Below are 24,185 nucleotides of genomic sequence, written 5' to 3'. Positions count from 1 at the left end.
TCTTTTTCGAGAGACACTACGCGTCTGATAAGGATGTCGGGGAATCAACTTGCCTTGTTAAACTGTCGGAGGAATAGATGTATGAGTACTGGATTGAGATGCAAATGAATGCAGATGCATGATGATTTTTTTGTTTTTAATGCAAGAATGAATGCAATGTCATATCATGTATGATTCACAAGTAATGGACTTTCAATCAATTGGATACAGAAAAATTCAAAATACTTGGCACACAGTGGCTCACCACAGGATAGTTCTAAGGTTTTTTGACAAGGTTCTAGACGCGGTTCTCAGAGTTACAAACTTCTTTTGAAAACTCAGTCATCTAGTAAATAACTTACCACCCAACTGTGTTTTCAAATGAAGTCTATTCTGAGTGTGGTTTTCGCACATACCCACAGTAATAGTTACGTTACGCAAGTTGGGTGCGAAACCACCATTTCCTAAAAGTCGTGGTTTTAGGGTTTGTCTAAAGGTCCCTAGAGTTAACGATCCAAATTGAAAACATCATCGCTCGAGTAAATAACTTACTCAACCAAAGATATCTTCTCAAAGGACCTACTCTAGGCGGGGTATTAGTATCTCCTACTTGACACTACGTCAAGCAAGTTTAATACTAAACCACCATCTTATCTTATGTGTTTCTTGAGCTCGGGCGTAGAGCTTTGTCCATAAAGTGCCAATAATAGAAAGATTCCAACCATAATGATGAGAAATCAAACAATGATATAATAAAAGCAATAAAGAAGCAAGTAAATAAATGAAAACAAAATCACAAGAAAAATTAAATTAAGGTTGACTCTCTTGGAAGTCCCCAGCAGAGTCGCCAGCTGTCGCGGGTCAAAAAATCATCGCCACGAAATTGTATCAAACAGAGTCGCCACCAAATTTTATTTATTCCAATGGGAATGGGAAAATATTGATAAAACCCACAAATGAAATGAAATGGACAAAGATGGCCTTCGTAACCAGATTTGGGTTCGGGAGTCGGTTAGGCAAGGGGAAGGTATTAGCACCCTTTACCTCCATCGTACTCGATGGGACCCATTTAGTTATTCTTGTGATTGATTGTTAGTTTATTATCTACTTGCATTCTAATTATTATATGGACAAGAAAGAAACGGGATTTGGGTTTTTTATTATTGTGCTCGCCAAGACAATTGAGTCTTGTGCCTACATATCTTCAATGGAAGAATCAGAGCGATTGTAGTTCTAAGCTACGAAATTATATTTTTTTATTGGTGTGCTCGCCAAGACATTGTGTCTTGTGCCTACATATCTTCAATGGAAGAATCAGAGCGATTGTAGTTCGAACTACGAGTTTGTTGATTGATTTTTATGGGTCTAATCGCACTTGGGCGGGAAGACGAGTTTTTGAATGTGGTTCGCACTTGGGCGAGATTTGCACTTGGGCAAAGAGAAGATGAGTTTGAAATAGGTGTTTTATGAAAAATTGGAATTCGAGTACGTAAACAATGGCTTAACGGCCATCGCCTAGAATACTTGAAAGAGCATTTGCTAAATTGAGTTCTTATGAAGTTTTTTAATGGAATACAAGCATTCAAACAAAAGCTTAACGGCCATCGTCTAAATGCTTTAGAGCAACTTGTACAAGTACGTACAACCCCCTCTTGATTAATCCATTATAAACCGAAATTGATTTGATAAAAAACGTTTTGTAGAGAAAGGTGAGACAAATAGAATTTTAAGGATCTTTAATGGAATCAAAGCATTCAAACAAAAGCTTAACGGCCATCGTCTAAATGCTTTAGAGCAACTTGTACAAGTACGTACAACCCCCTCTTTTCAACCATTATTGACAAAATTCAATTCGATTATTAAAACATTTTTTGAAGTTTTTTTCTTTTTATTGTGACAAAAGAAGTTCGAACAAGATTATTGTGAAATTGTTTGAAGTGGACTCGACATTGGGTCGAGTGTTATTGAATGAAAAATTATTATTTTGAGGTTTTAAATTTATATTAAAGAAATAGCTAAACTAAAACTTAAATTAAATTGAAATGGAGGTGTGAATTTGAGAAGGGGCGTTGGACCCTTGTAAGATTAAGCCCAAAGTTGTTTTTTTTTTTTAAAGAAAATGAATTCAGATAGGCCAAAACCTCCATGGCCCATTTACATATGAAGCATCGCATGAGGAGATTTAGACCAAACCGGGTCATGAAGATTCGGCCCAGATGGCCAAAACCTCTAAGAAACCTATCCACCTCTCTCAATTTTCGTTCTCGATTTCTTCTGTTTCTGTTCATCGCAAAATCTAACAAACATAGAAAAGACTCGGCCTCTCTCGGCTCTCACTCGCTAATCTCACGATCTCACTCTCTCGTGATTCTCTCATTTCAAACAAAGCCAAAGCTTCCTTACAGCAGCAACTCTCTCTTACTATGTTTTCACTCGGTACTATCTCTATCTCGCATTTTCGCCAGCGAACATGAAGCAATGAGAATTAACAAACAAAACCCGATCCCCAACAATCCCTAAACCCCAATTCATTATTTCAGATGATTACAAGTTACATTATGTAAATGGAAAAGAAATTAAAGAACAGAAACACAATACAAGGTATGCTTACTTCACTTTTGATTCTTCTCTGTTCCTCGTCTCCTCTCCTTCGTTTCCGTGAGCTTTTACGGCTTGCTGAATAGATGTGTTTGCGAGTGAATTTCGAGCTTGAGCGTGACTCAGTTTTTGAAGACACAGTGAGGGGAGTGAGCGTGTTTGTGTTACGTTTGTGTGCTGAGTGTTTGAAGGATCTGTCTATGGTAATGTGAGATGAGTGTAAGGTTGAAGTTTAAGGTTTATGAGAGTTTGAGGTGTTGAAGTTGAATGTTTTGTTTTGGTGAGTTGCGGTTTGTTGTTGAAAAGGGTTGCGTGAGTATGGTTAAAATGGTGAGATTTACAATGAGGTTTTGGATCTGTTGAAGGAGAATGTGTATTTGAATTTGAGGTTGACAAAATGTGTGTGGGGTTAGAACCGTGAGAGATATTCGAGTAATGTTATCAGCATTTCTTTTCTTTGGCAGAGTTTTGTTTTGAGAGGCAGTTGATGAGGGATTTAGCAGAGGTTTTAGGTTTGATTATTGGTGGCTCCCTCCTCCCCCCTTGTTGTGCTGATTGTTGGTGTTTTTATAGGGTAACTGATTAGGGTTTTGGGATGAAAATTGGGGGGGAAACCCGGAGAGCATTTGAATACTTTGATGTACTGATAAGTTGCTTTTTCTTGTGCAGGTTTTGTTTGGCTATTTAGATGAATGTTTTGGAGTATTGCTGCAGAGTATTTTTGGACTGGTTTGGAGAGCAGGGTATGCAGGTCTGGTGATGGAGCAGTAGTATCAGAGGCGTGGAAAAACAAAGGGGGCACAGAGCAAATTTTCTTTTTTTCTTTTTTTATGTAATGGGCCTATTGTAGAAGAGGAAAACAAAAAACAAATTTTCTTTCTATTCAATGAAATGTATGGGCTTTTCCTTAACTCTAATTTAAATTAACAATAATAATTAAATAATGATTTAATCATTAAACCAATCTAAGTAGAATTTCAAAAAAAGAAAATGCAAGTTAATTTTTTTATTTTTTTTTAAAAGTAAATAAAATATGCAATGATAAAATTAGATTCAAGATGCAAATTTAATTCAATATGCAAAAAATATGATTATGATTGATTTTAATGCAAAAATTAAAAGATGACAAATTAACTGTGAATTTCATACTTATTAGAAACGCAACGTGTGAAATTGAAACTTATTCTAGATGCAGATGAATCGATTGATGCTAATGCGAATGAATCAGATAAAAACTTAGGTCAAAATTTAGGGTGCGACAATGACCAACCAAGATAACACGTCAACACATGTGTTCTCTTCTCGAGGCACATGGCAATTTTGGACGCTCTAAAATTTTCCAATTCTCCGATAGCCATCTTAAGGTATCGCTGCAACAAAGGTCCTTAGCCTGGGCCTCTCCTCTTATTTGGGAAGCACCGATTGGAAATATGTTCGCAGTTTGACGCATTCGGTCCCTATATCCTCGGCTAGCATGATCGAGCAATTACTGCTTCATATTCTACTTGGTTAATGGATGTAGAAAATTTGAACCTCAAGGAAACCTCTACCACGAGCACATAACTATTATCCAAGATTATGCCTGCACCACTTGCTCGACTGTTAGATGATCCATTTTTAAACACCCTACACATGATCTAGCTCTGAAGGTACTAGGGCCTTCGACACAAAGTTCACAAGGCCTTGGCTAACATCAGATTCTCTAATCAGAATGACGCCCACCGATACTCAGCAACAACTAGGTATAAATACAATTTCTCCCATGAAAGTGTCCAATTAAGCGCCAGTGGTGTAGCCATAGTTTTCTTCAGAGATTCAAATTCCTCTTTGCAATCAGTTATCCACTCAAAATCGGTCTTGGGAAAATTTAAAACGAGTAGGGCATATTTTGATATGAACTTGTTTAAGGCAGTCAACATATCATTTAGCTTCAGGACCTCCTTTTTCGATGCCGACGAGCTCATTCAGATTAATTCCTAACACTTATCGGGGTTTGTTTCGATTCCTCGTTCGGTTAGATAAAATCCTAGGAGCTTGTCAACTTTTATTCTGAAAGTGCACTTTTTCTAGGTTGAGTCTCATATTATACTGATAAAAACTCCTAAGCACCATCTAGAGATGTTGGGTGTGCAGTCTTTCCTGGATAGATTTCACAATCATGTCGTCCATGTACACCTCCAACGTCTCCCTTATACCTGCTTGGAAGATCTTATTCATCATCCTCTGACATGTCACGCCGATGTTCTTTAATCCAAATGGCATGGCATTGAAGTGGTAGTTGGCCTGCTCTGTCATGAATGATGTATTTATTCGGTCGGGCTTGAACATATGTATTTGATTGTACTTGGAGTACACATCCATGAAGGATAACAACTGGTAACCGTCCGAGTTATCTACAAGTTTGTTAATATTCGGGAGCGAGTAAGAATCCTTTAGGAAAGCTATATTGAGATCCATATAATCAACATACATTCTCCACTTCCCCAAGGCTTTCTTGACTAGAACAACATTGGAGAGCCATTTCGTATACTTTGTCTATAAGATGGATATGGTGTCCAATAGATCTTTCACTGTGCTCGCGGTGGATTCACCCTTTTCTGGGGATTGCCTCCTCCATCACCGAGAGACATAACAAGCATTGACATATACATTTAATCGAGGCATGCCATACTAAGGTCAATTTCGGGCATCTGGTATGGTGAAATTGCAACGAGGTCTGCGATCGCTTGAAGACATTCAATCAACGTGGACCTTACTCCTGGGGGAAGCCCGAATCCTATCTTCACTAACTACATGGGATTATCACCAAGAAGGACAGATTCAAACTCTCAGTCTATAATAGGCCTAACTTCCTCTTCACGCGCGTCTAGGTCGAAGGTCGTAGTACTCCACAAGTCCTCGGGTCTTCTTCATACCCTAGTATCAATGCGAGAATGTTTCTTTGGATACACTATAGGACTCACCTAGTTTCTTTTAGGTCGACCCTCACAGTGACCGACCTTCCTTCCATATCGTGATATGTTACTTTCAAGTGGACCGGCAACGCCACTACATCTAGCTTTGCCAAGAAGGATCTTCCCAGAATACCTCTGAAGGCACTTTTGAACGATACTACAAGGAAGTTGAGGATTACCTTTCTGTCGCTCGCCCCTTCTCCAACCGTTACTATTAGATCTATCATTCCCGAGAGTGAGTTATTGAATCGTTAAAGGTTAAAAAATCTCCTCCACTATACAAATTTATATTTTCTCGTTGGATGCCTAACAACTCCCCTATGTCAGCGTAAATGATGTTGCAAGAGCTTCTGTCATCTATGAGGAATCCTGTTAGGTTTTGAACAACAATGGTGACCGCGAGAATCAAATTTAGATCGAAGTTTGGAATTCTATGAACTTTTCGCGATCTAGGAATCATAACTCCAATTGATACCCACAGAATTAGATGCGTATCAAAGTTTTCCTTAAGTAGAAGGCAATCTAGCAAAGGACAGGTGCTGGATGATGCGGTGTCGTAGAATTCGTCGATCACTGATAACCGATGATCGACTGATTCAAGAGATGGATTGAGGATCTTAGACATGACTTTCAAATTTACCGTCTTCGATCTTTTTACTTCCAGTAGAGATCTCACTTTAGATCAGGATTAACCCGGTAGTGAAATTTCGCAAAAATTAGAAATCAGTTCCCATAAGCGGTGCCACTATTCTGTTAAGGAACCCGAATTGAATGTAGTTGACGAACTAATGATCTTGAACCGACGATGCTGATTTTCGATACGATAACGGGGGTGGACCTCTAAGGTTAACATTCCACTGCCCAGACAGTTCAAGATTCAAGTTGAGTATAATAAAAAGTGGAGATAAAGAAAATATTTTTTGTTGTTGTTGTATGAATCGACTTTTATACCTTGAATCAAGAAGAATAGACATGAGACAAATTTAACCTTAACTATTTCGGCCTTTAGCCAACCATAACATATATTATTTTAAAGATAGTTACTATTAAATTCAAATATATTTATTGATTCCACATAATAAACGAATTAAGTGTATACATAAACTAAATCTTTTTAAAAATATGGCTTAAATGCAGTTTTGGCCCCCCAAATTTCTCAATTGCTTATTTTGGTCCCCCATATTTCAATTGTTTGATTTTGGTCCCTCAAGTTTTATAATTGCTTGATTTTGACCCCCTAAGTTCCAATTGCTTGATTTTGACCCCTCAAGTTTGTCCCATTTTGCATTTGATAGTCCCCTAATGACATGTAGACTAAATTTCTCTATTTTTGTTATTTTATTTTATTTTTTTAATTGTCTTCTCTACAACTTTATTTTTTCTTCTCTTTTTAATAGTTAAACTTTGAAAATAATATTTAAAAAATCTTAAATATTTCATATATGCGTAATGGTAAATTATTTTGACAAAATAAAATAGACCACTAACTAATTAAGATAACAAACTCTTTGGCCATTAACTCCCTCATGAGGAGTGCTAGCAACACTCTCTTTTGAACACTCTCTCAAACACTCACTTTCTTATTGGTTGATATATGTGTGGGCCCCTCACTTTGAAAATAAGTCTCACATAAAGTAGTAAGACCCACACATGTTTCAACCAATAAAAAAGGAAGTGTTTGAGAGAGTATTCAAAAGAGAGTGTTGCTAGCATTCCTCACTCCCTCATAGTTAAGCATAAAGTCTCAAAGTCTAGCAATTCTATTAGTCATATAGAATTTCAATTTTTTATAAGGGATATTGCATGTTTGTCTGTATATTATAAGTTGAATAAAATATTTAAGATTATCAAAATATTACATTTAAAGCTTAACTATTAAAAAGAGAAGAAAAATAAAATTATAAAGAAGGAAATTAAAAAAATAAAAAGAAAAAACAACAAAAAGAGAAATTTAGTCTACATATCATTAGGAGACTATCAAATGCAAAAGGGGGCAAACTTGAGGGGTCAAAATTAAGCAATTGAAATTTAGAGGGCCAAAATTAAGCAATTAGAAAACTTAGGAGACTAAAATAAAACAATTGAAATATGAAAGACCAAAATCAAACAATTGAGAAATTTGGGGGTTATAATTGCATTTAAGTCTAAAAATATATTAGAAATGGTCAAATAAAACTCAGAGAGACAAAAATAATACTGTATATACATTATAAAAATACTTATATTTTACTATAACACTAATTTTTCTAATGATATTATTATTAAAATCATACTAAATTGTAAATACACATTAAATAAACCATTTTTTTTGTGTTAAAATATGTGTTATAGATATTATGTTTCTAGACTTATTCTTTTACACCAAAACAAGACAAATTACATTTTTTTCCTTTATGCTGTGTTTGTTTTAAGAGAAATCAAGAAGAGAGAGTTAGCAAAGAGAGAAATAGGGGAGAGATGTCCAACTTCTCTTGTTTGGTGTGCAGAGAAATAGGATAGAGAGACCAAATTTTAGTGGGACCCACACCTTTTTATACTCTTCTCTCATATGAGAAGAAATGTGATGGAAACTTGCTCTTTAATTATTTTTTCAATTATAGCCCTCTTAATCTTTTAAAAATCAATTGTAAAGATTTTTACACCAATATATAATATTTATAAGAATATTTTTTTAAGAATAAAATTACTTCAAATATTTTAAGACCAGATTCTAACGTAATAGCATGTTGATAAAAAAAATTGATTTAAAAATTAAAATAAAAAATGACGTAATAATAACAACAATAATTTAAATTAAAATAAGTAAAATTAAATAAATATACAACAAATATATAAGTAATATAATTAATTGTAAAATAAAAATTAAAAAATATATTTTTGTATTTTATTATTAGTATGAAATGTTTTTAGATATGGGCATTTTTGTCATTTCACAAAATTATTGTAAATCTCTCTTCTCTATTTCTCACTTCTTTCTCTTATTCCAAACAATACATCAAATCTTCTCTATTTCTCACTTATTTCTCTCTTCTCACACTCTCTCTCATCTCTTTCTCTCTTCTCAACTTCTTCTCTCAACCAAACACACCCTTAGGGTATGTTTGGAAGAGAGAAGAAGTTGAAAAGAGAGAAAGATGTGAGAAAGAGTGTGAAAAGAGAGAAAAAGAAGAGAAGTAGAGTAGATTTGATGTAGTGTTTGGTATAAGAGAAAGAAGAGAGAAATAGAAGAGAAAGAAGTGTTTTATTTTATTATAAAGACATAAATGTCCTTGGTTAAAATAAATAAATTTATTAATTTTATTAGTTAATTTTTAAATAATAATATGTGCTAAATAAATTACTTGATTTTTATTTTTAACTTTAAATATTATTTTAATATTTCTTAGTTAAAATTTTTTTATTTTCATTATAAATAAATTTATATTAGTTTATATAATGAATTTTGTAAATAGATTTAAATTATGTTACGTAATAATTGGTCTACCAATTTGTTTTAGGTAAAAAGAAAAAAAACCAGTAGTATTATATATTATTATTATTATTATTAATTTATTATTGTTGTGCATATTTTTTGTTTCTCTACCATTTATAATATGTATTGACAATATTGTTTCTCACCTATATTATAAAGTGACATTTGAACAAAAAGAATGAGGGTATATATGGAAAGTTAAAAAAACAACATGTATCCTTCATGTTTCTTCGCTCAAGAGAGAAGATTGGAAATATTGATGGGACCCATTATATTTGGATCTCTCCTTGCTATTTCATTGTCCACCAAACAAGAGAAAGAGTGCATTTCTTTCCAACTTCTCTCTCTGCTAACTCTCTCTTACCAACTTCTCTCCAACCAAACATACCCTTAATGAGTCAATAAAAATCATTGTTTCTCCCTCCCAAATTCAAAGCAAAAAAAGAAAAGTGTAACGTCACGTGTACTTTGTTGTGCTCCAATCCAATATCCAAAGTCAGAATCCAAAGCACAAAGCATAACCTCCACCAACAATATCTTCACCCGCTTCTCACTCTTCAAATTTCAAACCCTTCAACGGTCAAATTTTCTCAGTTAGGAAACTTTTCACAAATCTTCATTTTTCGTAACCAAAACATTCCCTTTTTCACCATCATTATAACCTTCCTAAAAAGAAATCACCATTATTATTATTATTATTATCATTATTATTAATTTCAGTTTTTCAAAAGTTCAAACGGTTGGTGTGCACTATTTTATCCATGGAAGATAAAGGATGGAATCACTATGATCATGACCCTCTTCTTCTCACTGACGCTTCTTTTCATCAACAGCAACCAGAATCCATTTCCACTGGTAAGAATCTTTTTGGGTCTAATCAAAATTGAATTTTTACTTCAGAACTTTTAATTACATGATTCAAATCGTGTACCCTTTTGAATTGATTTCTTTTAGGGGTTTTACAAACATCTAAATTGAATTCAGCTATGGCGACTGATCCTCAATCTTGTGGTGAGAACCCTAGTTTATGAAATTTGAATATTTGATTGTTTTTGATGGGTTATCAAGATTATATCTTTTTGTGTTATTGGTGTAGGATTGTCTCGGGAAAATGAAATCTCCGAACGGGGTAGTGTGCAATTCGATGATCCAATTGTGAAAAGTTTGGTTGATGATGATCCAATTGTTTCGGAACGGTCGATATTAGGGTTTTCGATGACTTCACCGGATCTGGTGGTCTGTTCTGGCTCACCGGATATTGCTGGAATCAGTTATTGTGACTCTCCGGTGATGTTGAAGAGCAAAAATTGCTGTAATTTGGATTCATCTATGGAGCTTTCTTTTGAGAATGGGATCGACGAGTCTGAAGTTGAAGTTGTTTCTAAAGTTCGTAAGACTCCAATGGTTAAATTCTCGAATGTGTGTCAAACTTTTGAACCGGAAGAGGAATTACTATCACCTGAAGCCTCCTTTGAGCTTCGTCAACCGCCGGTAACTAAAGTCGAGTCACTGCAAGACTGCTCTCCCGGTGAGTTCAATTCTCGGTATCTCTTGTTGTAAACAATGTTTTTGAATTTTTGAACTATTAGCTCTACATACTGTGAATTTTTTTGCTGGTTATAGTCTACATTGCATTTTTACAACAAAAATTTGCATTAAATTCAGGAGATAATGAAATGACGGAAGACACTGGAGAGTCTCAGGAAGCAGAGTTGGAGTTCTCACAAGTATGTTTCTATGTATTAAAAAGTGATAATTTTCTTACTTTGATCAGGAAAATGTGTCTGATCTCAAACGATAATGTTGTAGAGTGTTGGAGTAGAAGAGAAGTTTCTGAAGCTGAAAAGAGATTTCGAGTGTCAGACGAAAGAGCTGGCAGTAACAAAGAGGGAGTTGTGGGAGCTCAAGAAGGAGAATCATAAAAAACGTACTGAATGTCAAGAAGCTTTGAACTCCTTAAAGGAGCTTCAGGACGAGCTAATGCGCAAGTCGATGCACGTAGGGTCTTTAGGTAAGCGTTCTCCTTTCTCAACTTAATATATAACTAATATACTTAGAGTTTAGTTTTAAAAGTTTACACTATTAATAATCGTAAATAATCATTCGTGTGATTTTATTCTTGGTCTTGCAGCATTTGCTATTGAGGGACAAGTGAAAGAGAAAAGTAAGTGGTTTACAACACTGAGAGACATGACGAGAAGATTGAAGGTACCGGTATCCGAACAGAGTTGAATCAATGACAAGCAAAGTTTAAAAGAGAAAATTATATTTATAATGTGTTTATCGATTTCATTGTGTATAGATTATGAAAACGGAACATATTAAGCTATTAGAAGAAGCGGAGGCATACAAGAAATATGAAGCAGATATAAGCGAATTGGGGCGCGTTATCAAGTCTAAAAGTAATTACTCTTACACATTGTGGCATTATGAATCTCAATGTTATATTTGTTTAGTTTTTCCTTTTGCGTTTGTGCTAATTTTATTTTCTTCTTGTTTCTCTTTTTAAAGTGAATGAACAACTAGAGTTAAATGAAGATCTCAAGTCCAAATATATAGAAGGGACTAAGATTCAAAAAGAGCTTTACAATAAGGTATTAGAGTTGAGAGGAAACATAAGGGTCTTTTGCCGGTGTAGGCCACTCAATGCCGAAGAGATCAAAGGAGGAGCCACAGTGGCCTTAGATTTTGATTCTTCTAAAGAGGGCGAGCTTACTGTTCTGTCAAACGGATCTTCGAAAAAGACTTTTAAATTTGATGCTGTCTTTGGCCCTCAAATTGAACAAGGTAATTAATGAAGCATTAACTCCATATATATACTTTTTCTTTTGTATTTCGTGTTGAATTGATGATAAATTCCCATTTTGACACATTTTAATTGTATTGCTTTATAGCTGATATCTTTGAAGACACTATACCATTTGCAACCTCGGTTTTAGATGGATACAATGTATGCATTTTTGCATACGGACAGACTGGTACAGGAAAAACCTTCACAATGGAGGGAACAGAAGAGGCTCGTGGAGTTAATTTCAGGACTCTAGAGAAAATGTTTGATATAATCAAGGAAAGACAAACCCTCTACAGTTATGATATCTCCGTAAGTGTCTTGGAAGTGTACAATGAGCAAATAAGAGATTTGTTGGTTTCAGGAAATCATCCAGGAATGTCTGCAAGACGGTAAACTAACAAACCATTTTGTTATTTTAGCAGAGGTGGAAGTTTTTAAGAGATTAAATTTCGTTTTTAAAGGAAAGCCATACTTAGCTTTGTTTGTTCTCGTAGTTTTTTTGGTAAGTAACAAATTGTGGTTAAATGTAGATTGGAGATAAGGCAAGCTGGTGAAGGAATGCATATTCCAGGTTTGGTTGAGGCACATGTGAACAACATGACTGAAGTGTGGGATGTCCTACAAACTGGTAGCAATGCAAGGGCTGTAAGCTCAACCAATGCGAACGAGCATAGTAGTCGATCTCACTGCATTCACTGTGTCATGGTTAAGGGAGAAAATTTGTTGAATGGAGAACACACTAGAAGCAAGTTATGGCTTGTGGACCTAGCTGGCAGCGAAAGGGTTGCAAAGACAGAAGTACAAGGTGATAGATTGAAGGAGACACAAAATATTAATAGGTCTCTTTCTGCACTTGGCGATGTCATTTCAGCTCTCGCAACTAAAAGTTCACACATCCCTTTCAGGTTATCATCGTTTTTTTTTTCAATCATAAATTTTGAAATTTGAAACAGCCTATGAACATTACAATTCATAAATTATAGCTTAGATAATAAGCACCTGTCCTATAAGTGTTTAATTACATAGTTTATCCAAACGGGTCTTGGTCTATTGTCAGTATTGAAGATCCATTGTTCTTCACTATACAGGAACTCCAAGCTTACACACTTGCTGCAAGACTCATTAGGTACTTATTTAGAAGATTCAGTTGTCCATTAGGTACAATTCTGTGCAAATGTGATTATTGAACTTGATGAACAATCTTGTTTCTGTAGGAGGAGATTCAAAGGCACTCATGTTTGTACAAATCAGTCCTAATGAAAATGATTTGAGCGAAACGATTTGCTCTTTGAACTTTGCTAGTAGAGTAAGAGGAATAGAATTGGGCCCGGCAAAAAAACAGTGGGACACCATTGAACTTCTGAAACACAAACAGATGGTATGATTGTTGTAATATTTTGTTTCATTTTGTGTAATATATAGTTTGTTTCACAGTCGACTTGTTCATCATTTTCAATTTGTTTCATTGTCGATTTGTTCATCATTTTCAATTTGTTTCATTGCTTACATGTTATTTATATTTAGGCTGACAAAACTAAACAAGAGCTAAAACTTAAGGATTTTCAAATCAAGAAGATGGAGGATACAATCCATGGATTAGAGTTCAAAATGAAGGAAAGGGATCATAAAAACAAAAGTCTTCAAGACAAGGTAACATATTAAATCTTATAAAGTTATAAGTTGTTTTCATAATCTATTTTGAACAAGTTATGGAAGTAAGCTGTAAATAGCTTATGGACACACCATAAGCTATTTCATCTATAAGCTCTCTCAAACAATATCGAACAATCCAAATATAGCACAAATTTGTTTTTATTTTTCTCCTTTATACATTACAACTTATGATTTAGGGTATCTTATACATATTACAAAATTTTGAAGGTGAAGGAACTGGAATCACAGCTTATGATTGAGAGAAAGCTAGCGCGTCAACATGTAGACTCAAAGATAGCTGAGCAGCATCAAATGAATCAAGAGCAAAACAATTCAATTTTAAGACCAACACCACTCGCGAATCGACCATTAGCAACTCTCAAGAATTGTAACGATCCAACAAGTGGCGGAAATTCAGCTAGACCCTTAATGGAGAACATCATCTCAAAACCTTACAATATACCCTTTTCTACAATAGAAAGCTCCATCAAGTACATTGATCAGAACGAGAAAGAAAACAATCCTGACATGGCCGATAACAAGTCGCTACTTCCAAAAAGGACAGCAAGAGCTTCTTTATGCACAATGACACCGCGAGGCATTCCGTCTGCAACTACTTCAAGGAGGAACTCTCTGATTCCTCTCCCAAGTTTAACACATTTTCAAACACCATTCATACCAAAGTTAACAAACCAAGATGTCATCGAGGAATCAAAAACAATGCAACCATTACAAGGTCATTGCGAGAGTCCTAAAGAAGTGAAAAGCGGTGTTAAGAAGATCGGGAGCATATTAAGAAGAAGCACACACAGAAAAGGTCAGGTGAAGTCTCCACTACAACATATGAGAAAAGTTGGTGGTGTAAATGTAGGAATGGAGAAACTGAGAGTTTCTATTGGAAGTAGAGGGAAATTGGCACAAAGAGGGGTGCAAGCTGGAAATGGCAGAAGAGGTGGAGGTGCTAAAGAACAGAAGAATAGTCATAAGGACAAGGAAAGGGGATGGATATAAAAGATGAGGTGATCTTGTTTTTTTAAAATAAATTTTAGTTTTTAAAAGGATTTCTTGTGTGGATAGATTAATTGATTTGTTGTGTGTTTTTTAAGGTTATGGAAAATGTATCTCATTTTTCATGTGAAATGAGACAGTACTAATTTGTTTTTAAAACTTGATGGGAGAATGGAGCAAGTGTCTTGTAAATTCTGCATGTGGGATGTGTAATTTTTCTTTGACTTCAAACAGTGAAGCCACATCTCTAGAGTTGACTGTTAGAATAACTACTGTGTATTCTTTTCATTTGAATTCCTATAATTATTCCTATAATCTAGACGTTTTACTTCATGAATTGAACATGTAATTAATCAAATTCCACCATTGACAATGAAACACATATTATGATGTGTCGGTTTTAGAGGTTTTTTTTTCTTACATGAGAAAAAGAGAGAAGACAAAGAAAGAAAGAAAATTATTGTTTCACAAATTGTTTTAAACTCTAATTTTATTAAAGAATTTTTATTTGAAGATCGTTTTTCAAATCAACACAGTTCACCTTCTCTTGTATTTGAAGTCACTCGTCCAACACTTTCAAGGGCTACAAATTCATCTTTCATAACTTGGTTCCATTATTAAAATTTGATAACATCAACATATGTTTTTGGTTTATAGTGTGTGATAAATTTTAACAAATAAGATATTTCATACTTGTGGATGAATGGTTTGGAAAATTGTTTGATGTGTTACATACATAAGTCTTCTTTCAGAATGTTGAATGACAAGTGCAAGTAGGAGTATACAAAACCAAGTCAGCTCAATTGAAAATCTTTAATCGAATCGAACCAAACCAAAAATTACAAAAAATCGTATTTGGTTTAATTGTATTTGAATGATATTTTAACAAAGCCGTACAGTTGAGTTCAATTTACGGTTTGTATTTTGCAAACCGAACCAAATTGAACCACATTATGTTGATATATTTGATACATTTTTAGAAATGACTTCAATCCCACAATTAAATGAAGGACTTTCTGATATTGGATAAGATTAGTAGATGTGCTTGTAAATGAAATATAAGTTTTTAAATCTTGTTCATTCCTTTTAAATCTTTTCATTTGTTTGTACGTCTTAACCTCGTTCAATTATGATATGTAAGTAGTTCTAAGGGAGGATACTTGGATATAATGATTTTAATGAAAGTTTATTTAGTGCTGTCGTGACTGAGTTTTCTAATAGTAGGAGGCGCGTTTTAGCTGTCTTGAGAGAAAGTGTCGTGCTTTAAAGGTTGTCTTGAGAGAAAGTGTCGTGCTTTAAAGGTTCAATATAGGATTGAAGTGTTTCTCTCATGTGTCGTGGGATGGATAGCCTAGTTTTGGTTTAGGTGATGTGTATTTTATAATACATTGTTATTTTTATTTGATGCTGAAATAATGTTGTAATTTGTATTCATTGACATTGTTATTTGTTACTTGATAATGTATAAAATGACAAAATATAAAGTTATGTTCTCCTTTATATGTATATGTATGACTCAATAATAATCTTGTAAAAAATTGAATCAACCGAATCAAAGCAAACCGAATTGATTTGGTTTGTTTTGGTTTGATTTTATTTTTAAAAATCAACCGAATCAAATCGAACTATACATTTTTTTCTCTTGCGTTTCGGATAAATTTTAGCATCAAAATCACTCAAACCGTACCACAAACACTCCTAAGTGTAGATATTTGTGATTGATGAGTATCATAATTAAAATATGCACGAGTTTGTGGTTGATCACTATCACGAATGATAATTGCATGGTATATGGTTGATAATGGATGGTAACTGGTAAGATAGGTTAGTGTTTGAGTCATCAAGAACATCCTGGTCAATTGAATTAGTAGACTTCTGAATTGAAGTTTCAACATTAGGAATATGTCTTTGAAAATTCTAAGCAGAAGGCAAAAATTCCCAATTATCACTCATAGAATTAGAAAAACCAATATATGAAAGAATGCGTTCTTGGAACATGACATTTCTAGAAATAAATATTTCTTTAGAATGCATTAGTTCATTTCCAGCATCAATCAAATGACAGATTAACAAAGTCATAATTTACCAAATTGAGATGACTAAACTCAGAGAGATAGATAGATAGATGCACTAACAAATTTCCAGCACAAGGTTCCCTATATGCATTTACAGTTATCAATGATTGCTTGACAAAAAGAGCAAACAAGATAGTTTCTGTTGTACTAAGAGACGTTAAATTCAGTGATCATCTTCATTGATTCCAGGGCAGTTATCCAAGAGAGCAGAACTTGATTCATACTGGAGAAATAAGAAGGGAAAAAAAAGTCAATTTGTATCGAATATTCCATTGCGGTTTCGTCTTTTGAAAATATAAGAAAATATTTTTAATTAAATCACATGTTTGCTTACTTTACATCCGCAGAAGAGGCAGTAATTGAACTCGTCCCTCAGTTTCATCAAAACATCGAGCAAGTCCTGCATTCATTTCATTGTCAAATTTGCAATCGATTCAAAAACGGATAAGATAACCAAGTTCAATAATAATGAAGTTAATATGTATTATTAAGTCACACACCTCTTCTGTTATTTCTTCTTCCTCTTCTTCATCTTCACCCTCGGCATCATCCTCGTTCTTTGGTGGCTCCACAATTTCCCGATTCTCCAATTGGTCAAGAGCAGCCTTAGCCTTATTAAAATTAACAATAACTCTCCTACTCTTCCAACGCGATTTCTGCCTAGACCCAAATTCTTCCATCAGAGCCTCCTCATTCTTCCTTTTCCTATGGATTGTGATTTCCTCCCTTTTCTTCTTTTCCTTATGAGGATCCTCTAAGCCTATACCGGCTCGTGAGCGTCGAATTTCAATCCCGACCGGTTCAGCCCGTCCTGAGCCCTCCTTGCCAAGTGCGGAACCTGGAGTATAACCCATATTTTGGAGAAGCTTAAACCCAATGTTGGATTGTGGTATTGGAGCTTCCACTTTTGCTAATGTTTGTTCATCCTCTTGTATTTGCTTCCTCTCTCTTTCAATTTTTCGCCGTTCTTGCCAGTTTAGAGCTTTGAATTGGCTCTTGGAAGAGTTTATTGAAGGACCTTTCTTGTCAGAAATCTGCATAGTAACAAGGGAGTTATCATTATCAACATGAAATTTTGCACAGTCCTTATAAATTGCTAAGTGAAAGATACATGCCCATGTTTTGAATTGAATACAACAACAATAACAACCGAGCCTTATACTACTAAGTCAGTTCTGCTACATTGATCAACTTCCGCCATAATATTCTATCAAGGACCATATTTCTATTCAAATCATTAATCTCGAAACCTTTCTTAATAACTTCTCTTATAGTTTTTCTAGGTCTTTCTCTACTTATAACTGTTTGACTCCTGTCCATCTGATCTACTCTCCTTATAACAGAATCTACGGGTCTTCTCTTTACATGCCCAAACCACCGAAGTTTGTGTTTGAATTGGCGGTGGACAAAATTGATTTTGATAGAATTGAGTTCGGTAGAATTGATTTTAACAGTATTGATTTATGTTGGGATACGTTTATGTAAAAGGGAGCTGAACAACAAATTTCGATGTAAAAATCTAGTTTAAATTCAAAAGCTACAAATTTTAGTGTCAAAATCTAGTTTCAATTCAAAAGCTACAAATTTTAGCTTTAAGCAGAATCAATTCTACTTTAGAAGTACCAAACACCTTCAAATCACTCAAGAATCAATTCTACTTTAGAAGTACCAAACACTTCAAAATCACTCAAGAGTCAATTCTACACCTCTAAAACTTCTTTTGACTATTCCAAAAGCCAAACCAAACATGCTATAAGTATATTTTCCAATTTCCACCAATTTTTCTACTATTCGTGCTACCTCATCATTCCTTTTAATATTTTCATTTCTAATCTTATTCTGTCCAGTCTTACCACACATAAACACAACATCCTCATCTCGGCCATACTTGCTTTATTCTCGTGTTAATTCTTAACCGTCCATAGTTTTCTGAGATTGCGTAGATTGCTAATACCCTACATGCACCATAAGTTTCTACTACAGATTCTACACAACAAAATTAAACATTTTCTCCTATGAATTGTAGCTACAGAATCTACAAAATCAAAACCTAAGCTAAAATTTCAAGGTCAAATTGCAGAACTATTCGAAATGAACAAAAATATTACCTTTTTTGAACAAGTGTTTGGATTTGGAGGTTGAATAGAATCGCAAGGAAGAAACCTAGAAAGGTCACCCATGTAATCATCATCTTCGTTGTTCGCTTCTGGTTCAGCCATGGCTGACATCTTCACTGCAAGCAGGTGATGAATTGAACCCAACCAGAGATTGGGCCTGCTGAGGCCCAATAAGTTTCATGTGATCAACTCAGCCCAATTTGAAGTTTTTATAACAAACACTTTTTAAAGAAATTTCTTTATATCTTTTTATAAGTTTTAAATTTTTTTTAAATTTTATTATTTTTATTTAATGACATAACATACTTCTGAAAATTTATATTTTTTTAAGAACTAAATTTTTTTATGATAGAAATATTCACTAGTTTGATCTCTTTAAGAGCAAATTTGTAAAAAATATCAATTGTTATTTTAATATCATTAAATTAAGTTTTTTAGGGTGGTGAAAATGCTTAAAAGACGCCTAACAATCTTAATTGAACAACAATTAAGCGTGTGTTTGGTTCTGTGGTGAATAAAATTGATTTTGACTGAATTGATTATATAAAATTGATTCTGGATAAAAGTGAGTTAGAGGTAAAGTGATTTATGTTTGGAGAAATTTTTGCAAAAGTGAATCGAACAATAAATTTTAGTGTAAAAATCACGTTTAATCAAAAGCTACAAATTCTAACTTCATGTAGAATCAATTCCGGAAAGCATAATCAATTCTTTTCGAGATCAACCAAACACGTCAAAATCAATTTTAAACATCTATAATTAATTCTAAATGCCTCAAACGTGAAATCAAAGGGTTGGCTCAGTTGGCAAATGAGCTTTCTCCAAAAAGGAACGAAACCGGCTAGTACCCGGGTTTGATCCCGGCTGGAGTAAAAAACGCCCTTTCCCCCGCGGATTAGTCATGTGGGGCCCCTTCCTCGGTATCATCTAACACACGTTGCTCAATGTCAGTTGGCTCTAGACTCACTATTTCTCAACATGGGAATGTTTTTTTTTGCAATATCGATTTTGGATACTATGTGAAAATAAGTTGTACTCCTATTCCCTTGAATGAAATTTACTGGCCGTCTCTTTCCAAAAATGATATTGAATTTGGAGGGTTTGGGTTAGCTTTAGCTGAGCTTGAATATCTTCTGCATGAAGGACCTCATTTACTCCATTTGCATCAATAAGTAGTTGAACTCAAATATCCTTATCCATTACTAATTGAATTGTCATATTGATATTACCAAATGCATTATTATTATTGGTGGATTATAAACTTTTTTTTATCTAATTAATTGATTAATAAAGTGTTAGGTCCATTTGTTTGTATTAGTGGTATAGGTCAAAGAAAGAATTCGAGAAAGGTAGAAGTAGATTAGTGGGTCACAATAATAATAATAATAATAATAATAATAATAATAATAATAATAATAATAATAATAATGTAAGTAATAGAGAGAAATGTGTAGAACTCTCTCGGTCTTTCTCATGAAATATTTAAAATAATTTATAAATGTATGTAGAACTCTCCTTTCATCTCTCTCTTAAAATATCTAAAATGATTTATAGATGCATATAGAACTCTCCCTTAAATATTATAAATATGGAGGACTTATCATTTGTAAAGAAATCTACTAGAAACTAGTAGAAGGTAGTAACAAAGCAAGTAGAAGCAAGTAAACAAACTTGTAAAACATCCTCTCAATAGAAATTATCATTCTCTCAAATAGTCTCTCCTTTCAAATCCTGATAAAATCTCAATATATCCTTTTTCCTTTTTCAACAAAGTGGCATCAGAGTTTAGGTTTTGATAAGAACTCACTCTATAATCACGGCGAACAATGAGGCAACATTCTTCCAAGTTCTACTTCTCAAAGGTAGTACTTATGATAATTGGTATATCAAAATGAAGGCTATTCTTGGAGCAAACGATGTTTGAGAGGTTGTTGAAAAAGGTTATAAAGAATTACAAGATGAAGATTCCTTAACTCTAACACAAAATGATGTTCCAAGATCCCTCCAACAAAATCGTGTTTTAGAAAGAAGAAATAGAACAATTCTTGACATGGCTCGAATCATGCTCAAAAGTAAGAATCTACCAAAAGAACTTTGGGCAGAGGCGGTGGCATATGCAATATATTTTTCCAATCAATCTCCAAATAGAAGTGTATGGGGAAAGACAGCACAAGAAACATTGAGTGGAAGAAGTCCTAGTATCTCACACTTGAGGGCCTTCGAGAGTGTAGCCCATGTTCATATTTCAGGTGAGAAAAGAGCCAAAATTGATGACAAGAGCAAGAAGTCCGTCTTGTCACCAATTTTGGTTCTTTTCTCACCAAGATTATAATCAATTTTGGCTACAACAACAAGATTATAATAAGCTGATATGTGTTCTTTGATGAATAAGAGAATGGGATTTTGGTATTAAAAAAAGAATATAATTTCTTTTTAGAATTCAAAGAAGAAACATCTAGAGAGGTTCAACAAGAGTTCCACTCACCAATGTCATCCAGTTTTGAAGACACTACAAGTGAAAAGGGAGTGGCATGTACATAAAGTATTCTAGATATTTATGACAACACAAACACATTATCACCTCAAAGGCTTGAAGATATCTATGAAGAAGTTGAAGGTATAAATAATCCTACACTATTATGTCTTTCTGAAAATTATGAATCAATAACTTTTGAAGAAACTCTACAAGATGAGAGATGAATAAATGAAATGGACAAATAAATGAAATCTGTGAAGAAGAAAGATATATGGAAAATCATTTCACTTATGAAATAGCGTAAGGATATGGGCGTGAAGAAAATGTATAAGTCAAATAAGAATGTCAAGGGAAAAGTAAAAGATATGAGATAAGAATAGTAAAAAAGACTACAATGAAAACACTAAGATTGACTATTATAAGGTGTTTTGTTTCAGTCATCCGTATGAATATCATAAACTCATAATTTCTCAAGGATTTTAACACCCCCTCATAAAACTAATAATTAAGAGGGGGTGTTGGATCATAAACTTGTTTTGATCAATTGGACTAATAAATTGTTAGGCCCATGTGTTGGTATTAGTGGTATAGTCCAAAGAAAATTCTAGAGAGACACTAGTACAAAAAGATTAATATAATTTTAAAATTTACACCCAATATACTAAAAACGGGTGTAAATAAGAAATGTGGTGGCAATTTTGTAAATAAAATATCATTTTAAATATTATCAGATGACAATATACACCCTATTTTCTAAAAACGGGTTTAAATTGAAAATGTTATTATAATCAAATTTTAATTACTCCCTTTAAACAAAAAAACGGGTGTAAATTTATATGAACAAAAAAATTTATTTAATTTTATAACTCAAAATATATAATCTATGTGGCATATTAATGAGTGAGTAAAATATTTTAAACGTTATAATATTATAATATTAGTTGAAATATAATACTCTAAATTTATTTATTTTTAGAAAACTCTAAACATAATACTCATTTTCAGAAAACTCATTTTCAACAACCCATTATCAACTTTTGCACGCTTGCAGAAAACCCATTTTCAGAAAACTCATTTTCAAAAACTCTTTCAACTCTGCAGTTTGATTTCACGAAACTCATTTAGCGAGATTAAAGTTTGATTTCACGAAACCCATTTTCACGAAACTCTTTCAACTCTGCCAAAGTTTGATTTCTTCGCTCGCTCAGTCGCGCAGAAGTTTGTAAAACCCGTCGCCGCCTATTTAGAATGACATCATAAGTCTAACATGAGTTTTACTAACTTATTCGCTCTCATTTTGGTAAATCTTCATTTTCCTTCACTCTCATTTTCGGTTTCAATTTTCCTTCACTCTCATTTCGGTAAGGATTTCGGTAAGGGTTTCTGTGGATTTCTTCGCTCACTCGCTCACTCTCGTTTCGGTAAGCAGAAATTTGCAGAAGATTGCAAAACCCGTCACCGCCACCGTTTCTTCACTCTCATTTTGGTAAGCTTCTTCCAATCCCAAATTCAATGCATGTTTGTTCCATTTTAGGTTTCTAATAATTAACTGTGGTTTTGCATTTTCAGAAATTCGAACATTGAAACTCTTATTTTGGGGTTTTTGTTGAGGGTAAGTCATTTGGTGGCAATTTTGTTCACTGCAATTGGGGAAGTTCTTATATCAATAAAAATATTAGATGTAGAATAATGGTTATCAATGTTCCTTTGCATGTAATTGTTGTAAGCAGTTCTTTTATCTGTTCTTTCCCTTCAAACCTTTCAAGCAAGAACAATCTTCATGATGATCTTCCAAAGATATGGCAACAACCCTACTGGTTCTGATAGAGTCATACAGATACTCAGTGAATGCTCACTAATAGTGTTTAAAAGTTGCAGGGAAATTGAAGGTCCTTACATAGATCATTTTCAAAACCAGCTCAAAAAACCAGTTCTTGTTTCTGGAGTACTTGTTCCCGAGCCATCGACCGATGTTCTCGACGAAAAATGGACAAAATGGCTAGATAATTTTCCAGAAAAATCTGTGATATTGTGTTCCTTTGGTAGTGAAACATTTCTAAGTGATGAACAAATCAGTGAACTAGCAACTGGTTTGGAGCTTACAAACTTACCTTTCATTTTGGTCTTAAACTTTCCATCAAATCTCAATGTTGAGATTGAGCTGGAAAGAGCATTACCAAAAGTGTTCAGAGAGAGAGAGAGTGAAGAGTAGAGGAATTGTGCATAGTGGATGGTTGCAGCAGCAACTGGTTTTGAAACATGCAAGTGTAGGGTGTTATGTGTGTCATGCTGGTTTACTCACAAAAACCATTTTGTTGAATCCGCATTCAGCCATACTTTATGCCACCAGAGGTGCTGTCTTATTAATCTTCCAGACTCACATGCCTGTTTCACTTTTACCTACTGCATCAATACTTGGAGCCTCAATTTGTTATTTTCAGCTAGTGTGTTTATGAAGATGAAGAAACCAAATGCTGCTATTCGTGATGCTGACACTGCCTTGAAGGTTCGTTTGTTGCGACAGTAAAACTCGATATTGGAGAAATTTCGTTGTGACATGGATGTCTTTACTTTACTCAGAGGTGTATTGTTTATTCCAGATTAATCCAGACTCAGCGAAAGGATATAAAATACGGGGATTGTCAAGGGCTATGTTTGGGACTCTAGAGAGAATCACTTAGTGATCTTCGCGTGGCTTCAGGGATAGACTACGACGAAGAGATTAGGGTGGCACTTAAAAAGGTTATTTCCTTCTTTGTTTCGAGGAAGCCTGCAAATTTTAAACGAATCTTTGTCTGTTCTTTGTTTCTAATTATATTATATTTTTACAACACAGATTGAGCCTAATGTCCACAAAATTGAGGAGCATAGAAAAAAATATGAACCCCTGCGGAAGCAGAAGGAGCACAAAAGAACTAAACCAAAGAAGCAACCACAAGATGAAGCTCAAGTAAGTATAATACATACTTTCAAACTTTCAATTTACCTTGTGCTGGCACTTGCTGGAGGTGTAGGGGACTGATATGATGGCAGAATGGGAGAATTTTGGACAGGTGATGAGC

The 24,185-nt window shown here is 34.2% G+C and overlaps 2 protein-coding genes and 1 long non-coding RNA gene across 3 annotated transcripts; 2 read left to right on the top strand and 1 right to left on the bottom strand.

Moving 5' to 3' along the window:
• The first annotated feature begins 9,451 nt into the window (after positions 1-9,451).
• LOC131630309 (kinesin-like protein KIN-14Q) lies at positions 9,452-14,793 on the top strand. Its single transcript, XM_058901093.1, has 14 exons — positions 9,452-9,858; positions 9,958-10,014; positions 10,100-10,531; positions 10,669-10,730; positions 10,813-11,014; positions 11,135-11,211; positions 11,306-11,405; positions 11,515-11,790; positions 11,898-12,183; positions 12,325-12,699; positions 12,883-12,920; positions 13,009-13,172; positions 13,319-13,444; positions 13,676-14,793. Exons 1-14 carry the CDS (start codon positions 9,765-9,767, stop codon positions 14,456-14,458), a joined length of 3,072 nt encoding a protein of 1,023 aa, XP_058757076.1. The 5' UTR covers positions 9,452-9,764; the 3' UTR covers positions 14,459-14,793.
• A 1,680-nt stretch (positions 14,794-16,473) lies between these two features.
• Positions 16,474-18,803, bottom strand: LOC131630320 (uncharacterized). Its single transcript, XM_058901105.1, has 4 exons — positions 18,639-18,803; positions 17,031-17,564; positions 16,865-16,930; positions 16,474-16,753 (listed from the first exon to the last, which is right to left on the bottom strand). The coding sequence occupies exons 1-4, from the start codon at positions 18,756-18,758 to the stop codon at positions 16,694-16,696; spliced, it is 780 nt and encodes a 259-aa protein (XP_058757088.1). The 5' UTR covers positions 18,759-18,803; the 3' UTR covers positions 16,474-16,693.
• Positions 18,804-23,416: 4,613 nt separating this feature from the next.
• LOC131630317 (uncharacterized) lies at positions 23,417-23,801 on the top strand. The gene is made up of 3 exons (XR_009292302.1): positions 23,417-23,475; positions 23,565-23,629; positions 23,724-23,801. It is a non-coding gene; the product is annotated as an uncharacterized LOC131630317 (long non-coding RNA).
• Positions 23,802-24,185: the final 384 nt, after the last annotated feature.

This window comes from Vicia villosa, unplaced genomic scaffold (assembly GCF_029867415.1).
Source record: "Vicia villosa cultivar HV-30 ecotype Madison, WI unplaced genomic scaffold, Vvil1.0 ctg.000672F_1_1, whole genome shotgun sequence".
Lineage (NCBI taxonomy): Eukaryota > Viridiplantae > Streptophyta > Magnoliopsida > Fabales > Fabaceae > Vicia > Vicia villosa.
The sequence above is the reverse complement of the archived record's forward strand: the minus strand, read 5'-3'. Positions and strand labels throughout refer to the sequence as shown.

Excerpts from the sequence above, each read along its gene's own strand:
- LOC131630309 (XM_058901093.1), top strand. The coding sequence starts at position 9,765 with ATGGAAGATAAAGGATGGAATCACTATGATCATGACCCTCTTCTTCTC. Across the intron at positions 10,015-10,099 it reads GACTGATCCTCAATCTTGTG|GATTGTCTCGGGAAAATGAA; the intron begins GTGAGAACCCTA and ends TTATTGGTGTAG. Across the intron at positions 11,015-11,134 it reads GATGCACGTAGGGTCTTTAG|CATTTGCTATTGAGGGACAA; the intron begins GTAAGCGTTCTC and ends TTGGTCTTGCAG.
- LOC131630320 (XM_058901105.1), bottom strand. The coding sequence starts at position 18,758 with ATGTCAGCCATGGCTGAACCAGAAGCGAACAACGAAGATGATGATTAC. Across the intron at positions 17,565-18,638 it reads CAAACACTTGTTCAAAAAAG|ATTTCTGACAAGAAAGGTCC; the intron begins GTAATATTTTTG and ends GTTACTATGCAG. Across the intron at positions 16,754-16,864 it reads GCCTCTTCTGCGGATGTAAA|TATGAATCAAGTTCTGCTCT; the intron begins GTAAGCAAACAT and ends TTATTTCTCCAG.